At 46.8% G+C, this 24,757-nt stretch overlaps 5 protein-coding genes across 6 annotated transcripts in view; 3 read left to right on the forward strand and 2 right to left on the reverse strand.

Annotated features, from left to right (window-relative positions):
- The window catches only part of LOC126562723 (E3 ubiquitin-protein ligase RNF185-like), a 382,489-nt gene that overhangs the window by 276,961 nt on the left and 80,771 nt on the right, over positions 1 to 24,757 (reverse strand). The window lies entirely within an intron of this gene.
- LOC126561776 (glycogen-binding subunit 76A) lies at positions 2,837 to 14,712 on the forward strand. 2 transcript variants are annotated; one of them, XM_050218093.1, is made up of 4 exons: positions 2,837 to 3,016; positions 9,670 to 9,720; positions 11,776 to 11,938; positions 12,799 to 14,712. In XM_050218093.1, the coding sequence occupies exons 3-4, from the start codon at positions 11,792 to 11,794 to the stop codon at positions 14,710 to 14,712; spliced, it is 2,061 nt and encodes a 686-aa protein (XP_050074050.1). In that variant the 5' UTR covers positions 2,837 to 3,016; positions 9,670 to 9,720; positions 11,776 to 11,791. The 2 variants fall into 2 exon arrangements, with proteins under 2 accessions (XP_050074050.1, XP_050074051.1); XM_050218094.1 differs by lacking the exon at positions 9,670 to 9,720.
- Positions 16,270 to 18,359, reverse strand: LOC126560947 (pentatricopeptide repeat-containing protein 1, mitochondrial). Its single transcript, XM_050216898.1, has 2 exons — positions 16,998 to 18,359; positions 16,270 to 16,911 (listed from the first exon to the last, which is right to left on the reverse strand). Exons 1-2 carry the CDS (start codon positions 18,357 to 18,359, stop codon positions 16,270 to 16,272), a joined length of 2,004 nt encoding a protein of 667 aa, XP_050072855.1.
- LOC126561970 (uncharacterized aarF domain-containing protein kinase 5) lies at positions 18,849 to 21,022 on the forward strand. Its single transcript, XM_050218367.1, has 3 exons — positions 18,849 to 20,239; positions 20,657 to 20,821; positions 20,914 to 21,022. Exons 1-3 carry the CDS (start codon positions 18,849 to 18,851, stop codon positions 21,020 to 21,022), a joined length of 1,665 nt encoding a protein of 554 aa, XP_050074324.1.
- LOC126563618 (probable cytochrome P450 4ac1) lies at positions 22,459 to 24,545 on the forward strand. The gene is made up of 5 exons (XM_050220263.1): positions 22,459 to 22,627; positions 22,706 to 23,095; positions 23,161 to 23,428; positions 23,505 to 23,887; positions 24,205 to 24,545. Exons 1-5 carry the CDS (start codon positions 22,459 to 22,461, stop codon positions 24,543 to 24,545), a joined length of 1,551 nt encoding a protein of 516 aa, XP_050076220.1.

Below are 24,757 nucleotides of genomic sequence, written 5' to 3' on the forward strand. Positions count from 1 at the left end.
GACAAAATTGCTCTCATCTCGACACATTCTCTTTCTCGTAGAACATCAAACGAGAGTGAAAGTATCATAAAAAAGCATGTTGTAGGAGGGTCTTTCCAGGTGCGGAATTGAGGCATAGAATCGTACTAGGAGCAAGTGCAGGTAATGCAAGTGATGCAAGTGTTTACATTTTCATCTACAATTAGTGATTGTCTGAATGATTGTCACGCAACTCAGTTTTATGTCAATAAATTTACCTCACTCGATTGAATCGGGGCACCCGGTTGATATGCTCTTGTAACTCCGCAATAGTGAGAAAATGTTGTACTACCAATGCTATTTACACAATATTACAAAATGCATCCACAATTGGAAGATCAAACGGACGGAGCCTCAAGAAGAGTGCCGAAAACTTCAAACACATCTCACCGGCATAAGTAAATCCGAAGAACGCGTGCGCATTTTATGCTCTCACACGCGGTCGTTGTACGTATCAAAACGAGACATAAACAGTGTGTAAGAGAGGGACGAAAAAACCAATTCAGAGAGAAAAAGCCAGAGTAGCGTAAAAGAGCACCAAGAAACGCATCATTGTTTTGCAATGCATTGAGTACGAAACTGAATGCGCGCGTACATATGTTCGGAGATTCCTTTACATTTTGACAGCTTACATAGAGAGAGAGCGAGCGAGAGAGAGAGAGGAGCATTACATACATATCAGCTGGTGAGCAGCGCGAGTAGAGGGCGAACGAGCTCGCGCGACCTTGCAACGTCCTTCTCTTGACACTTTTGGCTTGGCACAAACGGCAACGGCGAGGAAACCGCTGGCGCTTTCACGGTGGATTGACCTGGGGAGTCTTTGCCAAAGCGACGTCTGCTACGGAACATCTTTCGAGTGCCTCCGTTTCAGGGTGCTGCCACGCTGCTGACACAGCCACCCTCACACGCAACAACACAAGGCCCAGTCGCACACACACACACAAGCATTCACACTCTAGCCTCCCTACCACCCCCACTACTGGTACGGCGAATCGGGAGGAACACATCAAACGAGTCGGAGTCGTTGTCGCGATTAGAATTCCAGAGCCCTCCCAGTCCTCCAAAGTGGTTGGACCAGGTGTGTTGTGTTAGTGTGAATGCTGTGAATTGTGTAAGGTGGTGGGAACACGTCTTCTAGGGACACTGGAAGCACTGGACGCCAAACATCCAATCCCTCCGAAAACCGATCAACCCCTCGGTCACTAGAACCTGATCGGGTTTTGCACCGTTAAACGACATCGTGCCATACCGGTAAGCACCTAATCAGAAGGACTAAATACGGGTTTTCTCGCCCACCCGGGGTGGGGGGAGCAACAGTGAACGTACGGGATTAGCTTTCTCCGCTCTATTGCTAACCATCGCGGGGAAGGTGCTAGAACTGGTGTAATGGCAGTGTTTGTACTGATCGAAGCAACCTTAGCAGCACCACGTGCTCGAGTGATGATGTCCTTACGGAATGTATCCTTGCGCTTAACTAATTTTACACCCGACAACATTGGCGCGCGAAAATTTAACGAACAATGTAAAGTGCTTCGTGTGGCTGTGTGTGTGTGTGCAAGGTGTTTGTGTAACCAATACAACAACTATCGATCGAGCAATTGTAAGGACCTTCTCGGGTTGACCTTTCTTCCAGAGAGGCTTCCTGTGTGCCTGTGGAGTTGCATTACACCTACTTTTTCCTTTCGATGCCCTTTAAGTCCGAAAGGACATATCGAGAACATTTTGCTTAAATAGTTCAGTTCTACCATTCATCAATTTCTCTTTCCTTCCCATTCGTCCTCAGAAACGGTAATCTGGTGGTAGGAGGTTCGCACACCGAAACCCGGACAGCGTGTAACCGTCAGGACGAAGCATAACCACCGCAACAACCTTTCTGGACGAATAGCATCCCTGTGGCTATTCTCATCGCAGGAAGGGCGACTGCTTTCTGCTCGCTGCAAAGAATCTTCTCGTTCGACGTCTCTGACACACGAGAGGCTACGAGAGTGATAACTTCCATCCCGAGGATCAACGTCAGACCGGTGATCCTTGTGTGAAACGAGTGACGGTATTACAAGTTCTTCCGATTGCGGTCGAAAACCCCGGTGAAGAACGTGGCGTGCGTGTGATGTGGTGAAATTCTTCGCTTGAGAAAAGGAAGATAATTCAAAAAGTGCTTGTTACAAACGAGCGAGTGTCAAGTGGTCACGGCCGGAGGTGCTGGGAAGATAAATTACGAAAAGCTAAAGTCTGGCGCTGGTGCACAACAGAAGCAAGAAGTGAGAATTTACTGCAAGCGATGATCGTCTAAGCAGCCTCGTTTTCTTCACGCAGAACCCTTCGATAGAGCACTAAGGGCAAATTGTCGGTTGTTTGTTGGCCAAAAGCAAAAAAAAGGCATCTTTAAACAACCAACCACACGCAACTCCCCCCCATCGTCATCGATCTCTTTACGTTCCCCTTTGCATCACACACATACACACACACCAAGACAGACAGACATATACACGTGCTCATCCTGCTTCTTTCAGTCCCTGTCGGTGCATACATAATCTTACTCTGGTGCGCTAGTGCTACTACATTGTCTCTAGTGTGCAGCAGTGTTGACGGTGGTGCTGGTTCTTATATTGTTGTATAATGCAATAGCCTTATAGTGATATTATTAATCTTCCGTGTGACAACGTATCGCGGTGCGCTTGTCCTAACGTGTGTGGTGCGTGTGTCTACCCTAACAAGTGCAACGAAGCTTTGTGCTCACCGAGCATCATCTGTGCACACAGCAGCATCAGCAGTCGCAGTGTAGGAAGCGGACCTTTTGGCGACAACACTGTCCAACTGCGACAGGCAACGACAACCCGACAGACTGGTACGCTACAGTGCGAAAGCTACGACCGAACTCGTCGACCCTAACCGGTGGTTTTGCAGTCGAGCAGCTGATCCGGCATCTGTTCGGCGCCGATCAGCCAACCATCATCGTCACCGTGACCGCGATTGTTATTGGACTTCTCATAGAGCTACGGTGAGTTAGCGGCAGATGGGCTTATTTGTCAGAGCATACGCGCATGATTGCGCGTCCAGAATCCCCTTGTTTCGGGAGTGGACGAAAATCATTATGACCTCCATTTGAACTCTTCCAGCGGTGGTTAGTTCGGTGTCCATAGCAGACTGACAGCGCGTGTGTAGCACCAACCGCGCACCGCGTTGATGGGTTCGATCCAATTTTTCACTTTCCCCACTTACTCAGCTTCTTTCTTTGTGTATATTTGATGAGGGGAGTGTTGTGTTTTCTCTGATGGACGCACATGTCGATTGATGAGGAGATCTTGAAAATCTCTTGTATTGCTTCTTTATGTTTGTTTTTGTAGATTCTTTGGAATCTTTCCGATTGATGTCGATACAGTTAGTGAAACAGAGAATCAAGAATCCTTATTTATTTCTTATAGAAAAAAGTTTTGACCATATATAGACCTCTTATCCTCTCACTGTTCGTAACCAATTGACAGGTACAAACGATGGATTTGAATTTTCAAAAAATGGTTTCATTTGTTTTTTAAGGGCTTGACTGGGCATCATATTCTACTACAGTGTTTTTCTTTTAAAAGATCAGGATCTGTGCGAAATTACCTCACAAACACACACACACACCTGCCGCGTTATACATCTTGCACATCTGCTCCCACGTTAGCGTGTCCGTATTTGCTGCCCTGTGAGCGGTCGCTTTCTCTTTCCTTATTGAAAGAAAAATCTATTTTCATATACCCCGTATGCGCCCTCTTCTGCTACTTCAGAACCGCGACAGCAGTATGTGTGTGTGTGTGTGTGTGTGTGGAAATAAAAATAAACATCCAAATCATGATCACACGGTGTACGGTGATATTGAATATATTGGTTTTGTTGTTACCATTGCCAAATCAGAACGCTCCTCTTACCTTCATCGGCTTTGAACCACTGGTGGAGTTACTTGCAAATTCACCTGATTTGCTTTCCCCTTTCTTGTGCTTCAGAGTTTGTTGCGCTTGTAATTGTGTGATAATTATTCTACAACACACCGAGCAAGCAAACATTGTCCGCTAGTACACGTTCTTCCCTCGGCCACGGGTTTGTGTGGTGGGCGTTCTTTCCCTCTACACCCCAAGGATGCACAGGTAGATCAGGGTGAAATGTCACGATCAGGTGATGATTGACGCTATTGGATGGCTACGAAATGGGGGCCAATGGCCGAGCCCTTTGGCGGGCGGGTAGTTGGCCAATGAAGAACCAGCTGATCATCCGACACCGTCATCAATGGTGTACACTCGGGGGGGGTTTTTGCTGAATTTAGATGGAACAGCTTCATCAACTGACTCGGCGGTGGTAGCCAGACAGTCTGACGATCGGGTGGGCATACCAATTACGCCGCCAGCTTGGAAACATGGCGCCGCGTGTAGAAAAGGTCAGATGATCGAGTGAGACGTTAAAGATCATGTGCTTAGGTGTTATGCATTTTACTTAAGAAAAGGATTGCTTTTAAGTAGACGAAGATTTGTATTGATGGACGCTCCTCTTCAATTACTTTATGACCCAGCAAACTTCCAACCTTCCCTATCATTCTTATCTCGATTGACCTTATATCAAACTCGGATCGCTTCCATCCCCTATCCGCCCGTCCATCGAATGCAGTTGGCACTCCCATGCCCATTCATTGGTGGGGGGGGGGGGGGGAGGGAGGAAAAACAACACACCCATAAAAAAGCAAACTGCATTGTCATAGCAGGTCCCATAAACGTAACGCTCATACGCGCCGTCCATCCAGCCGGGGAGGTGTTCGAAAAAACCACACCATTGAAAGTGCATCAGCGAAAACGCAGCACCAATATAATATATCTTTCGACGACGCACACTGGCCGCCCACCGAAGAGTAATGGGAGGAATGTCATTTGAAGGTGACCACACGCTCCGGTTGTACGTACGATATTTCGCTTTCGCTCGTTTCCACCCAGTTTTACGTAAAAAAAGGGTCTGGCCGAATTTACGGCCATGTCTTGTAAAAACTGGCGCGTGTCAATGGCGTCATGATGTTTTGAAGCGCCTTTCATCATTTACTTGTTGGGCCTGGATGGTTTTTTTTTTTAATTGTTAGAGAGTGCCTAAAGAAATTGTTACTGAAACGTATTTAAATTGTTAAAAAAGCATCACTTATTTAACTATTATTTTCGTTTTTATAGAATTTTGAATCTTCTGACACGCGCACGTGCTTCATTGTTTTGTCCTTGACCGTGGTTGCCGGTTACCTAAATCCATAAATTGAGAAATTCGTTCCAAATTGATTGCCTACCCGTTATGGCAGAGCCGGTGGGAATGTGTACTGCGAACCGACCACCAGGCGTCTCCATGTCACTTTCTTGCGTGTAAATTCGGACCGCGATCAGTACAAAATCGACTGATGATTATTTTTCGTCACTGTAGCGTCAATAAACAGGGCATTTCACTGCCACTGATCATTTTGTTTTCTTTATTTTTAATTAAGCTTTTTAAAAAGCCATTCAGTCATAACCGTTACTCTTTATTAGCGTTAATAGCCGCTTCAGTTCAAGCACGGAAGCATCATACTCACAACAGCCAAAGAACCGATCACTGAAAGCTCCCGGTGAAGATCACGTCCCATCGGTGATAAGCATCCGAGAACCACAAGCCGTCAGAGTGATTCATTTGGCGCTGGCGCTAAACAAATCGTGCTCCTCACCCTTGACAGTGAGAACAAACCGAGTTTTAATGGAAACAGCTTTTTTTTTTTTAATTTTTTCTGCCCGACCATTCAACCCCTCAAATCCAGCTTTAAAATGTTTTCCTCTCTGGAATACCGTATTTTTTAAAATTTTGTTTCTCCCCGCGTTTTGCTGCTCTGCGTAAGTGGTTTAAGCCTCAGCCATTCTCAGCTGTTGTTATCGGCGAGCGTTGTGAATGTTGGTAAACATTCCGCTAACGAATTCACCACCGACGCTTGCGAGACGCCGGAGCCAAAGCAATGTCTACGTGTGTGTGTGTGTGTGTGTGTGTGTGTGTGTGTGTGTGTGTGTGTGTGTGTGTGTGTGTGTGTGTGTGTGTGTGTGTGGTCAGAAGATAACGCCAATGTGTTTATTGTTTACGGTGTACGGTGCTGATACGCGGTGGATGGATTACACCGGTCCGTGGCAGGTCGGTGCAACGGTTCATGTTTACCCACGATTAGGAAGTGCAATGGAGAAGTGCTCTAGCTCTCCGGGGCGAAATCGTACACATCTCCCGCACGTTCGTTAATTGATCCCCTTTCGAATCGAATCCGTAACCGCGGGTGAGGATGATTTTTTTTTGTGTGTGCTTTGTTTGCTTTTGATGCAATTACTATTTCCATAGTGCAAACTCCACGTGGGTATTGCATGAAAGCGACATGGTGTTGTGCTGTGTTTGCAATTGTTGCGACTGCAAACTAGTGTTGAGCTATAATCTTTGGTTTTACCGTACTTCTCTGCTCATTACAGTGCATTTGGCTGGAAGAAACAGTAACATTTTTTCGCAGCTTCATAAACAACACGCTTTGAAAGAAGAACTAAGATCACCACTCAGCATCATAATGCGAGAGTCCGTTACATCATGTTGGCACGTGGCAGATAGTGGTGGAGTGTGAATTAGTTCGCGACTTTATACATTCATCGAGATTAGTTGTTCTATTGTTCTAATGATGCTTATGTTGGGAGTCTGTGAAAAACTGGAGACTTTTGAAGCCTCTAACTTAACGACAAATTTTTTGCTGTTGCTTTAACTGAGAGCTTTTTCTAACGATCCAAAACCAGGGATCAAATCTCTCTATTCCAGGGACTGCCTACCCGACTACACAATATCAGTCAGTCTATTAAGCCATTATATGATCGACATGACCTTACCAGCTCGATAAACCAATAAAAGGTCGTCAAACCGTAATGCAAAAATGATCTTCTGGTAAAAATTAATTAGATCGATCGACAAAGGATTCGATTAGTATATCCTTCCACACAATAGCTCAAGAGACAGCTATGCCGGTTTCATCAAAATGAAGATCGAACCCCCAGAAATGCCTACTCAAGGTTGAGTACGCCATGACGACAATCCGTTTCCAAGCAACTCGGTCTAGGATTACTCCATCCACGTCTGCATTCGATCTCCGACAGGTTCAACTCCACCTGATTCAATCTTGCAGCTTGCTCCTTCGTCCAGTGACGATTTAACCTATGGGCGGAGGTGGCGGTCGCCATGGGGGTCTCACCGCGGACCAGGTCTCGTCGCCCAAAGGGGGCCTCGCCGGAGAAAAAAGCTTCACCGATCAGGGGGCCTCATGGGTTAGGGAACCTCTTACGGAAGGGAATAATAATCCCCCATCCCAACACACTAGCTCGTGTCGACAGGGCCAGGTCTCCAATTAGTTTCCAGGAATCTCGGTCTAGGGCTGCAGTCCTCCATTCACGGCTGCATCCGATCTTCGATAGCTTAGACTCCACTTGATCCAGCCAACGACCTCGCTGTGCTCCTCTACGCCTCGTGTTGAACGGGTCGCTGACGAGCACCTTCTTGGTGGGGTATGAGTCCGGCATCCTCATCAAGTTCTCCAGCCAACGTATCCTTCCGGCTTTGACTACAGTCAGGATATCAGCACCGCCAAACAACACAGCTAGCCCGTGGTTCATTCTCCTTCACCACACGCCCTGCTCGCACACACCACCAAAGACAGGCCGTTCGAAAAGGACGAGAGCATTGGCGTCCTCGCTTAGCATAGTATCATTAAAGTGTTGCTGGAGCCTTCTGGATCGCAGGAGATTGTACAACCTGTAGCAGACACGATTCTCCACGAACCAAACAACTACAACAGGCGACCTACTATTTGGAACTTGCCGGATGTGATCATTAACGATCGATAATCAGACTCAGGCAGTTCGATAATACTGAGGTCTGATTTTAACCCATGTACGAAGCATTTTAATCTGAATTGCTAATACCAGGATTCCCGGTAACCAGGAGCCGCTCATCCCAGGGCTCTGAAGTTCAAAAAAGCCAGATGAAGCTCGAACAATGTCATCCACCATGTCTCTATGAATCAATTGTGTCAATTTAAAGTCCTATTGCCGGGATTTCCAGAAGCCAAGAGTCTTTTTCTTCTTCTTATTTTTCGCTTAACGACCTCAAAGGTCATGCCGGCCATCGAAATGGTTTTCTAGACTGCAGATGCCACGTAGTTGGTTAGTCAGTCCTCACTACGGAGGGACGGTCCGGATAGGATTCGAACCCCGGACCTGCCGTATGAACTTCGGCGCCGCTGTCGCCTACACCACCGCCCCTCTCCAAGGCAACGGCCATTATCCAAGGCAAGAGTCTGTTATTTCCGGACTCTTAAGTCCAAAAATGCCAGATGAAGCTTGAACAATGTCATCCATTGTGTATCAAATCGAACCACCGTTATAAAAGGCCTTGTAATCCCCGAGAATCAAGTACCAATTAATAAATAATTACTTCTGGCGTACATAACCACTTGATAGTCCGGTGTCAGTTTAATGATATTTCTTAAACATTTTCTTAAATATCGGTCTTGACCACGACGAAGGGCGCCTATCGTGAGGGAAAACATAACTCAGTTAGTAAATTACCAGCTTTTGTCATGTTTCATCTACCACATACCACACTTCCAATTCAATAACGCCAACCGCATCCTTCATATGCTGGCAACCCGAACCATAATGCATATCATAGTGGCATTAATAGTTCATCATTGAAACTTAGCTATAATTAAATTGTACCACGCTACGTTTGACGCTTCTACTCTCGCTCGATAATTAGTACTATCGCCCCGTCATGACACTGGCAGACACGTCTCCTCGAGCTCGAATCGGTCAATCGTCTAATCAAATGTTCGCACGAACACAACGGCTTGAACCATCCGGCTTTGGTTGACTTTTCGGTGGTCATACTACGACCCGTTCGGCTTGTGATGTTCAGGATCGTGGTCCGCTGTTACACGCGTGCGACATTGACATTAGTCTTTTTTTAGGATACCAACAAACGCAATCAAACAGAGAATGTCCTCCGGGGGTCCAACACATCGGAGCAACATTGCGCTATGCCTTCCCATTGATCGTCTGCATCAATGGCAACATGCCTTGCGAGTTGCGTTGTTCAGGTTGTGAATCTTCTCCACCTTACCGAACCGATGATAGATGTATAAGGGGACATTGATTCTACGTACGTGTGCGTGTTTATGTAGGGAAGACAACAAACGCCATCACAATCATGTTTCGTTTGGTCTCGTCAGGTTTCGATTCTCCTTTTTTCTTTTTGGTGTTTGCACATCCCTTGTCTCATTCGTTGATTATTGTTATAGCACAAAAGTGCTAAGAATAGGACCTTACGAAGCATTCCGGATCGGTCTCAACCGGATTTGCTAAGACACTCCCATATCGCGTTCGCTTTTATCCTTCTCGTCCACACGAAAACCCCTGCCCATCCCCTGTCGGCGGCTCAGTTCGGTGGTTACACGCGCACGCATTTTCTTAACCTTCAAGTGTTACTTTCTTCCTTGCCCCTTGTACCTCTCCGCACCGAAAGCAGGAATCAGCTGATGTTTTGTTTGTAGTTTACACCGTACGTGAGGCTGTTGAATTTTTAACTATCCTTTTAATTTATCTCTTCCAGATTACATGAAGCTTGGTCACTCTACGTCTGGTGGTGGATCATTTTGATCAGGTTCTTATTGCTTTAACTTGATTTATCTTCTTCGTTAGTCTGTTTTATTTATTTATTTTTGTTTGTTCTCTTGTTTTTGTTTGTTTTTCATTGTTTTCTGGTTGTTTTTTGTCTTATTTTCTGCCTGATTCTTGTGTTTTTTGATTGCTTAGAACACATTTAAGAATTTTTCTCAAACACGTGTCAATACTTTTTCGTATAACGCGTTTGTTTTTGTTTTTTTTTTGTTTACTTCTTTCGAGTTTTTCGTCATATGTCTCGTCGTCTTTTTTTCCGTCTTATATTTTCATTACATTTTTTCCTTTTTGTTATGTTCTGTTGATTCTTGTATCAAATTAAACTGGTTTCAAAAAACCAATTTCAGCTTTTTTTATTTTTTCTTACTCCAGTGCTTGATCACTGTTGTTATATTTGCTTCTTTTGCTGTTTATTTCTCTCTTATAAACTTTTTGTTTTTGTACCATTTTTCCGGTTTTCCTTTTTATTATTTACGTTTCTCTTCCCTTTGATTTATTGTTTTTGTAAATTTATTATATTTATTAACACATTTAAGCGCTTTTTCCATTTTGTAACACGTTTATTATGCTCATCCTTACTGAATTACCTTTACAATGCATTTCACAAACAAAACAAGCATTACGACATTTGTACTGTCACTTCGCTTCTTCACTAAAACAGGCGCGCGCACTCCTTTCAGCAAACAAGAACAAGATGCCACATTATTGGTTTGTTGATGGCGTTTCGCTCTAAGGAAACAGGATCGTACGATATGCGAATGCCACAAAAAAAGGCGCCAGACAGCAACAGTATTTATAGAAAGTTCGTAAAAACCTCGCTGTAAGATTATCATCTCAGATTCAGGTTTGGCGTTCGAACGAGGGCTTTTTAATCGAATTGTTTTTGAGATTCTTTTAAGAGCACTTCGTGAGGCGCGAACGTCACAACGGCACAACGAAACCAGTTTCTGTTAAGAAGATCCCAAAAAGAGACGAGCGAAAAAATAAATTATTTTGTCAAAAACACTGCTGTGTCATGATCATGATCCTTTGATGCATACTTTTGCTCTTGAGCTCCCTCGAGAACGCATAATGTGTATGATCGCGAGATGCTCTAGAAAAGAGAGAAAGTTTAAACGAAAGTGCAATTTCTCTGTGAGGCCAGCAACCTTGTAATCAGACCCCAATCCTTAGTTCTCAAGTGAATCAAACCAAAAAAAAAAAAGACATACAAACAAATCGCACACAGCTCTTGAACGAATCAGCAATTTAATTCATCAATCTCACACACAAACACACACCCTTTGGAAAGCGAAAACACATGCGTCAGAAGCGGTCGTCGCCGCGTTCTTGGGCGGCCACCATTCGTGCCATAAATAAATTTAATTGAAAATATAGCCGAACGGCAAACAAAACGGCGCAGCTCTTCTCATCGAAGAACGATCCATTCGCTTGCGGGGTTTCTGTCTGCTGTCGTTTGGACACCGTACGAAGTCGAAAGCACCAGCAAGAGCAGGTTTTCGAAGATATCTTAAGAGTTGCAAAAATAAAAAAATAAAAATGGCACAAATATTTATATCCCGTCTTCCCGAATATCGATTTAGATTTTATTTTGCGTATGCCAATTCCATTCACCCATCCGATCATCCAATCATCCGGAATCGGAAGCGTGATCGTAGAGACGGTTTATTAAAGCAAAACAGAATCCGTTCCGCTTGTAGCTTTTAGTCGGCCATTTTTTCCTTTACTTCACTCCATTTAATTGTAATCTGATCCAACGTTCAAGTGCTTAAAGTGTCTGTCTTTGCTTGAGAATCCAAAGATAAATGTCATTGCTCGCTGGTATCAGTCATACCTTTATCGTATGTGCAAAATTTATCGTTTTAATTAACCATCTGGCATTCATTTCCGAATGATCACCACCGTTCCATTAATTCCTCTGTAAGCGTATCAGCTTCGTCTCAGGACGGCTCCATCCATGCAAGTGACTCTATTTCCGGACCATTTCGATTGATTGTGTGCCTTCGTCTGCTTTGTGGTTTATATCCTCTCCCGACAGAAACTGCCTTGCTTCCATGACCACATCGGGCGATCCGTCAGCGACTGGACCTGACAGACCGTGCGGGATCACCGCACTCCTGCCGATCGGTATGTCTTGCCGGAGCCGTGCCGAAGCCTTCGCCCGAAGCTTGCAGTCACGTTTGCGGAATCTTGGCTCCCAGGTAAGGCTTCACCTGATAGGATAGGTCCTTTAGCGTATGACTAATGGATGCTTCTGTTTTGCCAGTCATAACCTATGTAGCTCTTAATGGATCAGTTCATACTGCATGTTGTTAGTTGGTTTTATCGTAAAAAGCTGCTTTAAATGTGCTCCGTTACTGGGCCAATGGCAATGGGCGTTGGTTTTACAACCACCATCTTGTAGTTGTGTAGTATCCTTGAAGATCAGCACTGCTATTATGCTTGTAGATCAGATCATATTTAGACAGAATATGAATTCGTCTAGGTATCCTCGTGAGGAATTTGGTATTCAAAACCCGATTTCATCTCAACACTTACCTCCTTTATGAAAAAGGAGTTTCATAAGTTCCAGCTTCTGATGTAAACATTGATTTCTAAAATGAGGATATCAAAGTACAAGCTAACCAGTAGTAGATCACGTTCGCGATCGTAGATTCCAAGATCTTCTCATCCTTATTGGGTAGTTTATCCATAACTGGGATCTAGTCTATCTTGGTCGGTTAAAGCTCTCTTTGACAATTATTCAAAATCGTTAGATGACCGGAATATGGTCCCTGGACCTATCTGCAAAAAACAGCATATTGGAAAAATAGGATCGGCTCCATCATCTAGAGTTGATATGGCTTCCATGTTTTGTACATAGCTACGCACATTAGTTGACATAACTCATGCTATACATGTCTGTAGAAAAGAATCAATTTCTTCAACTGCATACGCTCGATGTATCACTACCATTACACCACTAATAAGCCATGCTCCTTCGCCCATCATGAGTAGTTCGCAACCTAATCCTTGTCTGCCTCAATTAATGTTTCATTATTGATTGTTCCTTTTGCTACAGGGCAGCACCGGTGATGAGGATGAGGACGAAGGTCGACTTACGGCGGAGGACCAACAACAGCAACAGCACACAGAAAACACATGGCTATCGGCAGCGTCCAACGACCAGACAGGTGTAACGAGCCTCCAGCCGCTGCGCATGATAGTACCGCACGAGGCCGACTCTTGCTTTGACTTTGGTCTGGAAGCGGAAAGTCCCAGCTCACCGGTGGAAGAATGCGAATACACCCGACTGATCGAAACGGCAACGGCCACACCGACCGGTTTACCGTCCGCCACTGCACCGGTTAACGATCCGACGATAGTGCAAGCACCGGAATCAGGCTACGTCTGCTCATCTCCCTGCTCCACGCCCCAGGGTTCGGCGGCGAGCAGTCACAGCAGTTCCTCCGACTGTCAGTTCTACGATCCGGACAGTTCCGATCCCGAGCAACGTTCGGTCGGCGGCTGTGAGTACTACGATTGTCCGATCGTGCCCGGTGGTGTAGCTGGTGGATTGCGATCAACGGGAACGGCTGGTCCGTACACGCCCTTGACGACCGGGGACAGTGCCCGGTGTGATCCGAATTCCACGATAAACGTGGACGAGACGATCGCTCACAAACACACACTAGCAGCAGCTACCTCAACGAATAGCAATCCTTTTAACGGCCCCATTCGAACTAGTCAGACGGCGAACGGGCACGTGCCGGGATACACCACAGCCAGCACACTCGTCGACAGTGATAGCTGTTCCGAGTCTCTGCCACCGTCCCAGTCGACCGAATCGAACAATTCTACCTTCACCGGGATGAGCTCGAACAGCAACAGCACGCTGCAGGACGTCACCCTGGAACCGCTGGACGATCAGACGGGATGCGATGTGCCGGACAGTGCTACCCACACCTCTACAACAGCATCAGCCCACCGGATCGGCAACGGACATGCGATCATGCCACGCGGTACAGTCATCAATGCGGACACGGAACTCGGTCTCATAAGCCACGGGCTAAAGTACGAAGATGATCATGGTGCAACAGTGGTCACCGACGGTGAGCAAAGCACCACAACGGGCCGCGGTGCAACGATTCAGATAGCGGAAGTTGAGAAGATACTGCACGATTGTACCCAAAATCACGAGGTGGAGGATGACGAGGATCGGAGGAAGCACGATGGCGGTCGTCGGGCCACACTGTCGTCGGGTGATGAAGATGAGGAGGAAAGCAAACCACAGCGCATCAGGCGATGCTCGTCGCTGAAAACGGGGAAAACTCCACCGGGTACACCGGGCCGCAAGAAGATCGTCCGGTTTGCCGATGTGCTTGGGCTCGATCTGACCGACGTGCGGACGTTTATGGACGAGGTGCCCAAGGTGCCGCAGTCCGCGTTCGAGGATCTCACGATCGTGCCAGTCGTGGAGCAACCGATGCCGGAACTGATAAGCCTCGGACCGAAAGCGGACCGTGTGCTGGTGCCGCTGTTTCAGCAACCGGGCGCACTGCCCTGCTTCCTCGACCGGGTGCGCGAAAAGCAGGTTAATCTGGAGAATGCGGCCGTTACCGATCCGATCACGCTCACCATCACCGGTACGGTGCGTGTACGGAATCTGGATTTTCACAAATCCGTCTACGTACGGTACACGCTCGACAACTGGCGCAGCTATGCGGATCTGCAAGCGGTGTACGCGGAAAATTCGTGTGACGGGTTTTCGGACAAGTTTAGCTTCACGCTGCACGGCAACTCGGTGCAGGTTGGGCAGCGTATCGAGATGGCGATCCGGTTTCACTGCCGTGGCGAACAGTTCTGGGACAACAATTACGACACGAACTACGTCTTCCAGTGTTTGCCGATCACGCAACCGTCACCGATGATCTCGAGCCGACCGGTCGGTGTTGTCTCCTCCTCGGAACCGGCGTGGTGCAGCAATTTCTACTAAAAAAAAAGGTTCTACGTATGGAAGGGTGTTGTAGTATTAGAGAAAAGTGGCGTCCTTCTTTTTTTTTTTAAATTCGAATTTCAAAATAACGAACCATACCCCACGTGCACAGACACAGTCACACTTGTATAATGTACCAAAGTTTTGTGACAAATGTGCACTCCGGAAGAGGAAGTGAACATACAGTGACCGCCAATAATATAAGATCCCTTTTAAGTAAGCTTTTTCGAGAAAATATTTTCGATACTTCTACTTGGTATAACTTTACCAAATTTTGGTAGAATGATCATTAACTACTGAACTACATGATTCAACAATGATTGTGCAATAATAAAAAAAACTAATATATTTTTGGACATTTTTCAACCCAAAAACTTGTAAAAATGTAACTAAGGGATGCCCAAAACTATGTAGATTTTTTGTTTAAATTTTAAAATTGATTAATTGTCTGATGCGTGTTAGCGATAATTTCATCATAACCGAAAAAAGTTACTAATAATCGAACCTTATTCAGAAACCTTATTTTTGCCTGTTGGACAATAACTGTTGGTGGTCTTATGCTATTGGCGGTCATTGCATGTACGAATTTAAATTTGAAACAAAAAAAGCCCTCTCAAAAGCTACGAAAGTTTAAAAAAACACCTCGAACGCAATTGGTAAAAAGTATTGATTGTAAGCGAAATTTTCCGCCCTTTTATTTTTGTCGATAAAAAAAAACAACCCAACACCCCACAAAAAGCATGATTAAACAGGGGGGGGGAAACACTTGAACTTGGCTAATCATAATTAGTATCCCGATTGATAGCTTTAGTAGTACTAATCCTCCCAACATGTGTAGAGATACAAGCGTGTACGGGAAAATGGGGAGGAAACAAATCCCCACAGAACACGCGTAGTGGGAGATGCGATTGTAGTCGGTCGCATGAGAAATGTTATGTTTGTGCGAAAGTTTATTTTAGAATACACACCCATATAACATGTAACGTTAATTTGTACGTGTGCGTGTGTGTGGGTTGTTTTTTTTATTAGGAAAGATGTGTGTAAATAACGAATGCAAATGCTCGGAGAAAGTTAGGAAACAATCGAAAGGAAACAAAAATTTCCAAAACACACGAAGAATGATGGTCACACGATCATGATTGATGTCCCCCGAAAATGCGAACAAAATTGGCACTAGAGTGCGATTGCACACAAAAAGGAAGCGAGGCAAACGTTATAATAAACATTGTGTCTTATATATTAGACAAGTTAGAATGTAACGATTCAATCCCAAAGTTTAGTAATGGTAGGAAATAGCGATGTAATTAATTATGCTGACTGTTATGCAGAGAGTGACAAAGGATTGCCGGAACCGGATGAAGATGCAGATACACACACCACACGAACATGACACGCTTGTCCGAACACTGTTTCCCCCTTTCCTCCCTCCTATCCCGAAGGTTTTAACACCGTTTAGAAGAGAAGGTTAAATAAATTGAGAGAGCATTATTAAACGTATCAAAAATCAAAACGCGTGGCCTTTTTTTTCGCTAACCACTTGCTACACAGATAGCGCATTTATTGCTTCTCTACCGCTTGTCCATCGCTTACCAATCGTACCACCCCCTCCTCCTTCTCCTTATCCTCTCCCTCACCGATCGCTTCCACATCTACCCGGCGTATCGAGTGTTGTTTCTTCCGCGCGTGTCTTAGCTTTGGATTTTTTACCGCCTCAAACCCATCCGGTTGCGGCTGGTTAAACTGTTCCCAGGGATGGTCACGCACAATCCCAAGCGCTTGATCCAGTGCCAGCCCGTGCAGTCCCATCTGTTCGCGCCACGCATCCAACTGCATCCGATATCGATTATACTCCGCCTTAAACTCGTCCCGTCCCCTTTTGCCGGGTTTAGCGTCGTAATCGCGGTCCCGCTTTTCACACACCTTACCAAACTGTTCGAGGTGGCGCAGGAATGGTTCGTTCGGTTTTAGTCGCTCGCGCTTGACAATGTTTAGCACCTCCGTGATGTAGCGGAAGTTGTGCTTGGCGCAACCTTGCCGTAGCATAGCGCCAAGAATTTGGATGTTCATGCGTACGTCCGCCTGTTCCATCATTTTCAGCAACGAGCGGGCTTCTTCTTGTGTGGTGCAGCCGAGCGCCAGCACACCGTACGTGACGATGTCCGGTTCCAGATTCGCTGCCTCAATCATGTACAGTACTTCCTGGGGGCGAATGGAGAAGAAACGAAAAGAAAATTAGGCATTAGTAAGAAAGACAGGAAAAATCATTTGCTGCTCTACTCCCTTACCCTAGCTCCCTCGTAATCGAAACGCATCGATCGTTTTTTGATCAATATATTGAAGAAATCAATATCACATCCCAGCTTTAGTTGCTTGATCGTGGTCAGCAGGTGCTTTTCCGCAGCGTACGTTGGCGGGATCACATCCAGCAGCTCGGTCATCGTTCGTATGTCCGGCTCAACGTTGCAGCGTTTCATCTCGCCCAACACGTTCGATGTGCCACCGAGCAGCAGCAAACGGTCTTCCGCCTTACGTACCTCGCCCAGCTTTACCAAGCTGCCCAGGTGAGGGTTGGCCGACAGCAGATCCGGCACACCTTCGTAATTGAGACGGTCGGTCAGTTCGCTGCTGTCCGCGTTTGCTACAAGCGTCGTCGTACTCTCTTCATCAGGCGCCTTTAGTAACGGCTGCTGCTGCTGCTGGCCAGCTGCAATACTTTGGCTCAGGATCTGTTCGATCACTTGCTCCGTCGTTTCCAGATCACCGAGCTGGCAGTCCCGCACGCAACGTAGCAACAAATTGAACGAATACCGATCCGGATTGATCCGCATACGGTGCATCCGGTGCCACACTAGCAGCGCATGCCGGAACCCATACTCACGATCACTAATGCACGCCTGCAGCAGAAAGTTGAACGTATCCGTACCGACACTCAAACGGCGAGCCACCATTTCATCCGCCAGCTGGAAAGCGGTCTTCAGATCACCGCATCGCCCGTACGCCTTGATCATAGCATTATAATTCGACTCGTTCGGTTCGTAACCCTTCTCGATCATGAGCTCGCGCAAACCATTGGCACGCTTCAGTCCATCGGCAAGAAACGGTGAGTTGGCGCAAGCGTTAAACAGCGACGTATACGTACCGCCCGTCACCTTCAGACCGTGTTGCTTCAGCTTGTTGTACAGCTGGAACGCTTTCTTGCTATACCCGACCCGTGCACAGCCACCTATCAGCAGGTTAAAGTGATAGTTTACCGGCTTCACACGGTCCTGCTTCATGCGCACCTCAACCACATCCAACGCTTCCCGAATGCGATTGTTTTTCAGGTGATCCTTGATCATGTCAGCATACTGGCGCACGGATAGCTTACTGGCCCGGGTGGGTATGTTTTGCAGGAACTCTTCCTCTCTCACATCCCCTTCGTCGGGTGTTTCCGGTTCGTCCACTTGCGGGGACAGTGTGCCAAAGTGATCGGGGCTGTGAGCTGCCTCGAGGTGAGCAAAAGCATCTTTCGCTTTTCGATGAGCAAAACCGGCGGCTGGTTGTGGTATGCAAAAGTCGTGCGAGACAAAAAATGGTCGCTGCAGTAGTTGAGTACGAAACCGGTACAGACAGCACCTTCGAAAGGTATTGAATACGATGCTGGACATTGTTAAAACAGCTAAAATACACTTTTAAACCATTTTGTTCTCTCTGAAGGCAAACGGAACGAAAAGCACGCAATGTGTTTATATTTACCAACTTTACGGCACTGCATGCCGGCTATTGATTTGACAGATGATGTCAGTTGACTTAGGGCTCTTCTACACCTTTTCGGCCGTTCTATCTTCGCGGGTTGCAGTTTTTTTAACGATCAATCTCACTCGAAGCAACGATATTTTTTTAGCTAAGCGCATAAATCGACGAGTATTTTACCTGTATTTTAATAATGTCTTCCACCGCCAATTTCCGCTACTTACTTTGGTCGGTCTTGGGTAACCCTGTAGCACTGCAGTCAGCTGTCATTGCATATGTAAACAAACCGGCCGCGAACCATGTAAAATTACATAAACAAAACGGTTCGAAAGCGAGTGTCATGATGGGATTACCTAGTTAGTCCTGTGAAATTCCTGTGCATATTTTTGCTCACCGCACAACAAATGGCCAAAAGGCTTTGGCCCATTTTGAACATAACCTTACGCCGATCATGCCACCTGCACCACTCAGCAACAGCACACTCCTCACGAAGTGTGCCACGGAAACGATCGATAACGCGCGGAATTGCATACGGACTGACCGGGTGCATAGCCGGTGCCACCACGTACGATGGTTTGGCGAACGGGTTCGAAAACGTGCACGGTGCCCAACGGTTCGCACGCTCGTTTGCCATCGGTCTCAGCATAACGCTCGATTATGCCTGGAGCTTGTACGGTTTGCAGGAAGGTGACGGCCGATACGAAACAGTACTGCCCGAGATTCACCTACGTTCGGCGAAAAAATTGCTCGACGGATGCCTCGCCAACGGTGGGCTGTACATTAAAATCGGTCAAGGTGTGGCGGCTATTAATCACATCATACCGAAGGAGTACGTCGATACGCTGCGCCAGCTCGAGGATCGCTGCCTAGCCCGGCAGCCGGGCGAAGTGCGGTCACTGTTCATAGAAGATTTTGGCTGCCCGCCGGAAGAGCTGTTTGCCAGCTTCCAGTATGAACCAATAGCGGCCGCCAGCTTGGCGCAAGTGTTCCGTGCCGTGACGAAATCGGGCGAACAGGTTGCGGTCAAGGTTCAGTACGCCGATCTGCGTAAGCGGTTCGAGGGCGATCTGCGCACGATCAGCTTCCTACAGAAGCTGGTTGCGTTGGTGCACAAAAATTACAACTTCGGATGGATCGTTGACGATCTGCAGGGAACGCTCCGGGAGGAGCTGGATTTTGTGCACGAGGGCAAAAACGCCGAACGATGCGCGAACGATTTGGCCCGGTTTGCGTTCGTCTACGTGCCGAAGGTCCTGTGGCAGTTGACGAACGAACGCATCCTAACGACGGAATTTATCGACGGGTGCAAGATAAGTGATCTTGATTCGATTGCAGCAATGCAGCTCGATCTGTCTCTGGTCGATAGGAATCTGTTTACTGCGTTCGGACAGCAAATCTTTTCGACCGGTTTCGTTCATGCCGACCCACACCCGGGGAACGTTTTCGTGCGACAGGATCCATCGAATGCGAAGCGTGTGCAGCTGGTGCTACTTGATCATGGACTGTACGAGCAGCTCGATCCGACGGTACGGGAAAATCTGTGCCGCTTTTGGGAAGCGATCGTACTGCGGGACCACGCGGCAATGCAGCACTACTCGAACGCGCTGCACGTGGCCGACTATCGTACGTTTGCGGAAATACTGTTACAGCGGCCGCTCGAGCTGAAGAGTGGCAAGTTCGCTACACGGCTCACCGAACAAGATCTGGCGTACATGGCAAAGCAGGCGAAGGAGCACTTTGATCGCATCATGGGCACACTAAAGTCTATGCCAAGGAATTTAATTCTCGTTTTACGGTAAGCAGTGTACAGTAGAGATGGGTAAATCTTCATTTTTCCGGGGGTGTCGGATCCATCAAACTTCGGAGGCATTCCGTAGATTACACCGTAGTCATTACTCCGGATCAATTCGAAATTTATTCCGCATTATTGCGCAGTTTGCTCTGGAGTAATCCAAATTAATCTCCAATATTAATTCCGGTTTCAACTCCAGAATGCACGGCAGGATCAGATGTTACTGAAATTGAAATCGCTGTCCATTCCGGAGTAATCCCACATTCTCCCAAACAAAAAAAGGATTTGATTTAGCTAGCTCTCGCTCACCACTCGTCGAGGTGAGCGTGGGCAACTCGCTCCGCCCAGTCAAAAGAGCTGTTTAATCCAACACTAATCCCCAACAATGCAATCTGCATCCTCCTCTCACGTCATTTGCAGCAATCTAAATACGATACGCTCGATCGCACGGGACCACGGTGATCCCATCGATCGACCCACCGTACTGGCACGCTGTGCGTTGTCTGCCCTCTGTCCATCTCGACGCAATGTACGCAACTTTCTGTGGGTCACTTTTCGCAAGTTACGCTTGGAGTTTCTGCTGTGGTAAGCTAGCTTAGGAGCATTTTGTTTTTTTTTTTTTTGCTTTCATTTTATTTACTCCATCAAGTGTAACTGCTTTACCGAACAATTTACAGGCGACAATCATTCCATTATTGGATCGTATCGAGCTATCTCCGGCTGCTGACGAGAGTTGGACGTTCGCCGGACACTTCACATCTGATGAATATTAATATTGACGTATAAGCAGTCTCATCGACAAGCCGCTTGATGCATTAATTGCCTGCTGCGAACCGCACGTTTAGTATGTAATGAATAAAGTTTTAAAAAAATCAATTCTCTTCTTTTGCTTTCGAGGACGTGAGATATTCGACATTACTTTAGGCTGTGTTATTTCCCTTACCAACTGTTCTTTCTAGCAATTTATTTTATGGCTTTAAGCCCACTTCTGAGCAAATAGTAAATGTATAATGTTTTTTATTAAATAGTTAAATGTATAATGTTTTTATTATTATGATTGCATATAAGAAACACTTTAAAATGGCAATAAATTATATGAGCCCACACGTTATCATCAGCATCAGCACAACATTTACGTTCGATGAATGCACCATTCATGTTGTAGGCACAAAGCAGGATATCACTCTTTCTTGCAAAAGTATAACTCCAGGTCATCCGCGGCACCCCAGAACGGGAATTCCTCAAAAACGGCCTGCAGCAGTAGTTGATCAGCTCGATTGTAGATTGGATGGTAAATTTTCGCGTCATCGGCGTATAAAATGTGTGTGTGTGTGTATGCCGGTCGTACACAAGTGATGCCGTTTAAGTAAACCAGGAAGAGTAGTGGACCGAGGTTACTCCCTTGTGGCACTCCTGATGGTGCGCGGATTGTGGAGTCTCATTTTCACGCATTACTTTCCATGGCTGTCAGCTGCTTTGAGAATCCGAGCAGCTGAAGCTTGGCCTGCAGAAACCTAGCCGCCAACATCAATGGCCTTATGGTAGTGGCCGACGATCTCTTGATCTACCCTGCATGTGATCCGCAATGACTGCGGTTAAACTGAACCGCTTATTTGCTTATACATTGAATCGTTTATACCTTCATTTTTCTTGCCATTATCATCCAATATCTCCGGATGATAGATTGGTACTAATCTCATATTAACGATGCCGTCCTCATAGCGCTTTATATAGCCCGCGCAGCAAAGGTAATTAAGTGTACCCTCGGCTATAATGTAGCGAGACTCTAACCCGCTTCAACGGTTAACCCTTTCACCTAGAAACTAAATAGTCGGAGAACGAAGAAACAAAAAAAAATTCGCAAACTAAGCTTATTAGCAAGCACTCCAATCCATCTTAATACAGATCTCTAACCTCTCTCTCATCGTGCATCGTTTGATCGGCCGGTGCTACTTTCGACCCGGCCCCAACCAAAGGTGCGCGCACCGATTATGGTGATTATTACACTTCGCACATACAAGCACGCCCCTTTCGAAGCGTGAGACTTCATTACTTCCTCAATTGCGGTGACCTGTTTGCGACATCGATCAGGATTCGAGCGTGATCAGTTGCACGTACACCTACCAGGTTGAGAGATCCCAGCTACTTCGTTAGTATCGTGCAACACTTCTCATCTAGTGGATTACACACATCGGTTCTCGCTTCGTTGGAAAGCAACCAAGATGTTGCTCGCAGTTCTAGTATTCATCCTCGGCAGTTGCATTACTGTGCTGCTGGTGCGCGATTACCATTCGAAGCAAACGGATGGTTTCCGAGCTGCCAAACGCTATCCCGGTGGAAGGATGGTACCGGTGCTGGGGAACCTACTGGAACTGTTGTTCAAAAATCCTGGTTAGTCGCCTACGCTCGCCCCGACAAATGCAATTCAAATTCCTAACCTGATCTCGTCAACCACGTTTATCCCCACAGTTCAAACGTTTGCCTACGCGCGTGAAAATGCGACCCGCTATGGTGAATCCTACCGGCAGTGGATCGACGGCAAGGTGATACTAAACATTACCCGCACCAAGGAAGCGGAAAAGATCCTTGCCAGCACGCAGCACACTCGCAAAAGCATCCTGTACAAGTTTCTTCATCCGCTCATGGGCGATGGGTTGCTGTGCAGTAAGGGCTCCAAATGGCAGCAGCGGCGCCGCATACTTACACCGGCATTCCACTTCAACATACTGCCCAAGTTTCTAACCATCTTCCAGGAGGAAAGTGACAAACTGGTACAGCAGCTGGATCGCTTTGCCGATGGCGTGCAGGACATAGTGCTACAGCCGATCGTGACAAGCTTCGCGCTGCACACGATTTGTGGTAAGTTAGCAAGGGCAGCACATAAAGTGGGTTTAGTCTCTGCAGTTTTTTTTGTTCACACCCAGAAACGGCTATGGGTGTGAAACTGGATGCGTACAACGAAGCGGATCAGTACAAGGCGAAGGTGTACGAGGTGGGTGAAATGTTGGTCCATCGCACTATGTCGCCCTGGCTGTACAACGATCGTGTCTATCGGCTGCTAGGGTACGATGGACCACTGGCCGAATCATTGAAACCTATACATCACTTCACGCGTAGCATCATACGCCAGCGTCGACAAAACTTCCAAGCTCAGGCAGCGTCCACTCCGGATCCGAACAGCGAGGATAACATGTGCGTTAATTCTCCTTCTGCTAAGGTCGTATTAATCTGAGCTTTGGGAAATTAAAATGCGGTGACCCTTTTCCAGGTACTTTGGCAGCAAGCAACGGTATGCGATGCTGGACACGCTGCTAGCCGCTGAAGCGAAGGAACAGATCGACGAGGAAGGCATCCGGGAGGAGGTGGATACATTCATGTTCGAAGGGCACGATACAACGGCCGCCGCCATTATGTTTACCCTTGTACTACTAGCGAACGAGCAGGACGTGCAGGAACGCTGCTATAAGGAGCTGGCGAATTTACTCGATGGCCTTGGCGATACTACCGATCCAACAGCGACCGGTTCTGTGCGCCTTACCGTGCAGGATTATCAGCAGCTGCCGTATCTGGACCGTGTAATCAAGGAATCTTTACGGTTGTATCCACCGGTAGCATTTATTTCGCGCACTACCACCGGAGAGCTGGTCGTGGGTAAGTGATCAGATTGATCGGCAAGTCGACAAACCACGTGGAGGATGTTGGGCAGCCCCTTATTAAGGGGTTCGTAGCAGCGGCATCGCAGAAAGGGTCCTATGTTACTTTCTTCTTTTTCTTCTTGGCTTCCCGATTTACTAAGTCAAGCTCGCTATCTAATGTCTCATGAGACTTTTTGTCTCGTTGTTGGATAGTGGTAGCCTCAACATTTATTCCGACTGAAGGCCTCCTCAAGGAGAGCTTGATCCGCCTTTATTTCAAACTAAACCCATAAATCACTCCTTCCATCTGTCCGCTCCACCCCCCTTTTTCAGATGGAACCGTCTTCCCGCACAACACAATCACGCACGTCCACATTTACGATCTGCATCGAGATCCGGCCCAATTTCCCAATCCAGAACACTTCGATCCGGACCGCTTCCTACCGGAGGTGGCAGAAAAGCGTAATCCGTACGCTTACGTACCGTTCAGTGCTGGACCCCGGAACTGCATCGGACAGAAGTTTGCACTGCTCGAAATTAAGACGGTACTGGTGGCGGTACTAAACCGCTTTCGGCTGCTACCGGTGACACGCCGTGCGGAGATCATCTTCATGGCCGATCTGGTACTGCGCGCTAAAACTCCATTAAAAGTGCGACTGGTGCGGCGGCACTAGAGCCAATAGAGGAAGGTGTGGGGTTTCATTCGGGTACTCTAATTAAACGGTCCCTCCCGTCTAATAGTTTTGAATAGTAAATCATATCTTCCGGCGGGATCCGATCGCGGGTACGTCCCTATCCTATTTTCCATCAAGTTCTCACGCTTGGCCACCCTGACCTACGGTACTGCGGACTGTTTACAAAATAGCCCACTGCAACAAACTGCACT

This window comes from Anopheles maculipalpis, chromosome 3RL, assembly GCF_943734695.1.
Source record: "Anopheles maculipalpis chromosome 3RL, idAnoMacuDA_375_x, whole genome shotgun sequence".
Taxonomy (NCBI): Eukaryota; Metazoa; Arthropoda; class Insecta; order Diptera; family Culicidae; genus Anopheles; species Anopheles maculipalpis.